This window comes from Amphimedon queenslandica, unplaced genomic scaffold, assembly GCF_000090795.2.
Source record: "Amphimedon queenslandica unplaced genomic scaffold, v1.1 AMPQUscaffold_11637, whole genome shotgun sequence".
NCBI lineage: Eukaryota > Metazoa > Porifera > Demospongiae > Haplosclerida > Niphatidae > Amphimedon > Amphimedon queenslandica.
The window spans coordinates 1-5395 of record NW_003548121.1 but is presented as its reverse complement, the minus strand read 5'-3'; the positions used below and the strand labels follow the sequence as shown (position 1 = coordinate 5395).

At 37.3% G+C, this 5395-nt stretch overlaps 2 protein-coding genes across 2 annotated transcripts; both read left to right on the top strand.

Annotated features, from left to right (window-relative positions):
- On the top strand, positions 1 to 2463 carry LOC109589100 (TNF receptor-associated factor 3-like). The gene is made up of 5 exons (XM_020005216.1): positions 1 to 151; positions 198 to 264; positions 325 to 507; positions 711 to 791; positions 846 to 2463. Exons 3-5 carry the CDS (start codon positions 373 to 375, stop codon positions 1782 to 1784), a joined length of 1155 nt encoding a protein of 384 aa, XP_019860775.1. The 5' UTR covers positions 1 to 151; positions 198 to 264; positions 325 to 372; the 3' UTR covers positions 1785 to 2463.
- Positions 2464 to 2539: 76 nt separating this feature from the next.
- Positions 2540 to 5389, top strand: LOC100639254 (TNF receptor-associated factor 3-like). Its single transcript, XM_020005215.1, has 7 exons — positions 2540 to 2885; positions 2990 to 3056; positions 3116 to 3295; positions 3423 to 3518; positions 3731 to 3784; positions 3834 to 3920; positions 4182 to 5389. Exons 1-7 carry the CDS (start codon positions 2722 to 2724, stop codon positions 4953 to 4955), a joined length of 1422 nt encoding a protein of 473 aa, XP_019860774.1. The 5' UTR covers positions 2540 to 2721; the 3' UTR covers positions 4956 to 5389.
- The last annotated feature ends 6 nt before the right edge of the window (positions 5390 to 5395 follow it).

Here is a 5395-nt window from a genome sequence, read left to right as displayed (position 1 = left end):
GGGTCAAAATAAATATTTTGGCAGAAAAGGATGCAAAGCAACTGGAAAAATATGCCTGTCCAAAATGTGACTGTATTCTTAATGATGCTGTTCAGACCAGCTGTGGCCATTGGCTCTGTGATGGATGTGCTAAGGAGCTTTTTGACAGAAAGTAAAATTTTTATACCAAAATTTTTAAATTACTCATTTCAATACAGGGAAAGTACAATTTTTTGCCCTAGAACCGATTGTGGAGAAGAATTAACTACTGAAGAAGGAAGACCAGTATGTTGGTGATTATAATTGATTATGTATAACTTAATAACTTTCTATTTCTCATTTTAGTTCTTTCCTGACAGATTTGTTCGTAAGGAGATCAATCGTTTTTCTATAATGTGTCGTAATAGAAAACTTGGATGTCACTGGAGTGGTAAAATTGATGAATTATTGGAACATCTCAGGAGCTGTGTCTATGAGATTAAGAAAGAAGAGTGTTCTCATTGTAAAGAGGGCTTCTCTTTATCTGAGGTTTGTAACTGCATGGATGTGTTCTATTGTTATTATGTTGTTTTGATTGCATATGTCAGCATACATGATATCATTTTGACCTTTTTTGTTTATCGCTATACACAGGGATTGTTATTTTTAGATTAGCGGCTTCTTATTCCTTTTTTGGAATGATTATATTCATAACATTATTCACATTAATCATGAATTCACTTTCTTTATAGTACCAGTCTCATGTTGATCAATGTCCTAAGATGACTGTTGCTTGTCCTTTGAAAGATCATGGGTGCAAAGAAACCAAGGAAGTGAGTAGAAAATGGTACTTAAAATGAAAAAAAAGATTATATTATTATTTGTAGATGACTAGAGAGGAATGCATTGAGCATTTGTCATCAAAAGATGGTCTTTTTAATCATATTGTAATGATGTTTGCTGCACTCTTTTCTCTATCAACTGGTCCATTGAAATCCGAATCTGGTGGCTCTGATTCTAAATATTGTTCTGCTTTACCAACAGCACCAAGAAGATATGTTAGCACTGATGAACCAAGTCCATCACCAGGTCCAGGAAGTGACTTGGGTTATTTGGAAGATGGAGTAGCTGGAGCAGTAGGAGGAGGAAGATATGGAGATATGGGAGGAGGAAGAGTTGACAACAAACTGATGAGTTTAGTAATGACAAAGATAACAGGAATACAAGCAGAATTAACAAAGAAGGACAGCCAAATACACACTCTACAGGATAAAGTGGCCCAACTGGAGACAACACTCTCTACTAAGATGTCTGAGAATGAAGATAGAGATTTCCGACTTTCCCTGATGGAGAACAGTAATTTTGATGGTTCTATGGTCTGGAAGATACCTCAGTTCTCTCAGCGTATGGATGACGCTAGAACAGGAAAATACGCTTCAATATTTTCTCTTCCGTTCTATTTCAGTCGCTATGGTTACAAGATGTGTCTCCGCCTCTACATCCTGGGGGATGGTATAGGAAAGGGCACTCACATGTCTTTGTTCTTTGTTGTCATGAAAGGAGAGTTTGATAACATACTCCAGTGGCCATTCACACACAAAGTTACCTTCAAGCTAATCAATCAATGTGGTGCTCGTGACATCATCGACATATTCCAACCTGATCCACTGAGCTCGTCCTTCCAGAAGCCAAAATCAGACATGAATGTTGCCAGTGGATGTCCTCGTTTTGTGTCCATGAATGAGCTAATGCAAGGTGGATTCATTGTTGACGATACAATATTCATAAAGGTCAAAGTGGACACTGCTACGATGCGTCATCCGTAGCTGCAGCAGGAGAGAGTCTAAGGAGTTATTGCCTGATTGCTCCAAACTGCAATGATCACTCCAACTACACTACTAGCAAATTTACTATTATAATCACTTAATCGTCATCATTTTATCGTTCTGCAAGTTGTATAATAATGAAATGAAGCCATTTACTCATTGATCTACTGTGGATATAGGTCTCGTAGTGCATCATTCAAATGTACAGTGCATTAACTTGTACTGTGCATAGTTGGGTTACTTGACCTCGTAGGTCTATGATTAATTGGCTTGTTTCATTGTGTTACATCATGCAGAATTATGAGTGGTGGTGATTTTGTTATCATGGCAGTGAACTTGCTATTATTGTGTTGTAGTGATTATCTGTAGTAGTGACAGCTGCTACTTCCATTTATCCTCAAACATTATTATCTTGATTTTATTGATTAATTTTTTTGCTACACCCCTTATAATCCATGCACTTACCATCTAAAATGTCTGTGCCAGAATTGCTACTCTAAATCATACTACTTTAATCTACTTTGATTAACTAATTTTTAATTAATTCTGTATTTTTACATATAATTTTTCAGGTCTTCCATATACTATGGTTGTGGCTTCAATTGTGCATTTGTCTTTTTTGTTCCCAAATTCTTTGTCTCTGTATTATTGTAAAGTTTCAATAATTGTAATAGTTTTTGCATAGCTATATAATTTATTTACTGTGTGTCAGTGTACCCATGAATCTCGTTAACAGCCTGGATGGTGTTTCTGCGGGTAGAGACAGCAGAGTTTCCTTTTTCTAATATCTATGCTTTTTCTGGGGAATTTCCCAGGGGATTCCCTGTCGGACGACTTCTCAATATTGCTGTACCATTGTAAAGAACTTGTCACTAAGCTTTGACGTTGAATTTTGACTAGTACGTCAGTTAGACGCGAGACTGAGCTCCTAGAAAAGATGTCGCGTGTCTTAATAAAAAGCGATCTCTTGACAGAAAACAACAAGGATAATATAGAGAAGTACGTGTGTCCTAAATGTGACGGGATCCTTAGAGACGCCGTGCAAACCAGCTGTGGCCATTGGCTGTGCAATGATTGTGCTGAAGAGATATTTGACAAAAAGTACATCCTTAAGCATGTTGAGTATTCTCACTTATTTTATTTTTCGTAACGTTGTTTTTCTGGAATGGCAAAGTAACAATTTTTTTGTTATTGTGTCATTCCAGAGAAACAACTCCATGTTGTCCAAGAACAGAATGTGGAGAAGAACTTACTACTGAAGAAGGAAGACCAGTACGTCAATGATTAAAATGAATTTTGTGCATCTTAATGACTTCTCTCTATAATTTTAGTTCTTTCTTGATCGATTCGTTCGTAAAGAGATCAATCGTTTCTCTATAATGTGTCCTAATTGTAAATTTGGATGTGACTGGAATGGTAAAATTAGCGAATTTTATGCGGAACATCTCGGGAGCTGTGTCTATGAGAAAGAAGAGTGCCCTCATTGTAAAAAGGGCTTATCTTTATCTGAGGTTGTAGTTAAAGCAATCTTGTGGTAAATGTACATGTAATTTACCAAACAATTGCCTATATAATTACTATACATACACATAAATAGCATTCAATATTTTACAATTCACAATTCCTTTCCCTTTTTAGTACCAGTCACACGTTAATCAATGTCTTACAGAATATGAACAATCAAGTGGTCGTCCAATCATACAAGGATCTCGTTCTTTTGGCTACTTGCCTGAAGTTAGTATTATAACTGTAATATAACTATTCAGTGCGAAATTTTTGGTGGGGTTTCACAATTTTTTGAAGATTACAAGTAAATAGATTTTCGCCTAATTGATCCAAGTGGCTTATGGCTCTCAAAATTAAATTTTGTCAGTCAGCCCTTTTTGGCCATTCTACATTTATTAGGCATGATATTTATATTCATAATCTGCTTCTTTTAATTTTAGGAACATACTTATTGCGCTGCAACTGCACTTGATGAAATGGCACTCAAACAATCAGTATGTGTATACACATTGTCTGATCGTGCTCTTTCTTTTACTTCCACAGCAATGCTGCCTTGGACTAGATCAGGGCTCCTGTGTTCAAGATCTCAATGACTCATCATCAGTTTCATCACTTAGGGCCGAAATCCCGGTTAATGTACTGCTTTTATGCTTATTGTAATTTTTTATTCGGACCTGGCACATCTGCACATTATACATGTATATTTTGCAATTTTTTGCTTAAAGTATTCATGTAAAGGTATGCATGTAAATGCATAGCCCTACACTCTCATTAATAAAACTGTGTCCCTTTTTTTGTATGGTAAGATGTGGGAAGCAGTATTATTGTCTGTTGATTGTATTATTTTGTGTTTTTATTATGGATTTACTCTTTCTCTTCAATCTCTTGTAGTCTCAAATTCACAGCTGTACTGCTATATACACCAACACTGATGGACCAGGTCCTATAGGAAGTGACTTGGTTTCTTTGGAAGACAGTGCAGGAGGAGGATATGGAGATATGCGAGGAGGAAGAGTTGATGGCAAACTGATGAGTTTAGCAATGACAAAGATAACAGAAATGCAAGCAGAATCGACAAAGAAGGACAGCCAAATACACGCTCTACAAGATAAAATGGCCCAACTGGAGACAACACTCTCTACTATGATGTCTGAGAATGAAGATCAAGCTTTCCGACTTTCCCTAATAGAAAATAGTAATTTTGATGGCTCTATGGTCTGGAAGATACCTCAGTTCTCTCAGCGTATGGATGATGCCAGGACTGGGAAGTACACTTCAATATTTTCTCCTCCATTCTACTCCAGTCGCAATGGATACAAGATATGTCTTTGCCTTTACATCCTGGGGGATGGTATAGGAAAGGGCACTCATATGTCTTTGTTCTTTGTTCTGATGAAAGGAGAATTTGATAACATACTCCAGTGGCCATTCACACACAAGGTTACCTTCAAGCTAATCAACCAGTGCGGCGCTCGTGACATCATGGACATATTCCAACCTGATCCATTGAGTTCTTCATTCCAGAAGCCAAGATCCGATATGAACGTTGCCAGTGGATGCCCTCGTTTTGTGTCAATGAATGAACTAATGCAAGGTGGATTTATTGTTGATGATACGATATTCATAAAGGTCAAAGTGGACACTGCTACCATGCGTGATCCATGATAGCATGACAGCATCGAGATCTTTACACCAGTTGTGATAATTGCACTGCTACCTACATAGCTAAATCACTGTTCACCATCCTGCTGTGTTATAATGAAGCGGTTGATTTACAGTGGATCAACTAGTCATTATTTTTGGTCTTGCATAGTGTGATGTGTGTGGTTGAGGTACTACCGTATAGTAGGAAATTTTGGACGGAGTAAAATTTGGCAAATTGCTGGTGATTGGCCCAGATTTTATAAATGCCAGTTTGCCAAATTTAATTCCCTCCAAAATTTCCCACTATACGGTACGCTATCCTCCCATGCATTGAGTGTGGTTGGGGATGAGATATGCAAGACTAGTCACCATTATGGTTTGGCTAGTTGTAAATCTTTGCTTTCATTATAACACAGCAGAATTGTGGGCAGTGAAGGGGTTTTTGTAGTGACCAGTGTAAT

Excerpts from the sequence above, each read along its gene's own strand:
- LOC100639254 (XM_020005215.1), top strand. The coding sequence starts at position 2,722 with ATGTCGCGTGTCTTAATAAAAAGCGATCTCTTGACAGAAAACAACAAG. Across the intron at positions 3,519-3,730 it reads CTTTTGGCTACTTGCCTGAA|GAACATACTTATTGCGCTGC; the intron begins GTTAGTATTATA and ends TTTTAATTTTAG. Across the intron at positions 3,921-4,181 it reads CACTTAGGGCCGAAATCCCG|TCTCAAATTCACAGCTGTAC; the intron begins GTTAATGTACTG and ends AATCTCTTGTAG.
- LOC109589100 (XM_020005216.1), top strand. The coding sequence starts at position 373 with ATGTGTCGTAATAGAAAACTTGGATGTCACTGGAGTGGTAAAATTGAT. Across the intron at positions 508-710 it reads AGGGCTTCTCTTTATCTGAG|TACCAGTCTCATGTTGATCA; the intron begins GTTTGTAACTGC and ends CTTTCTTTATAG. Across the intron at positions 792-845 it reads GGTGCAAAGAAACCAAGGAA|ATGACTAGAGAGGAATGCAT; the intron begins GTGAGTAGAAAA and ends TATTATTTGTAG.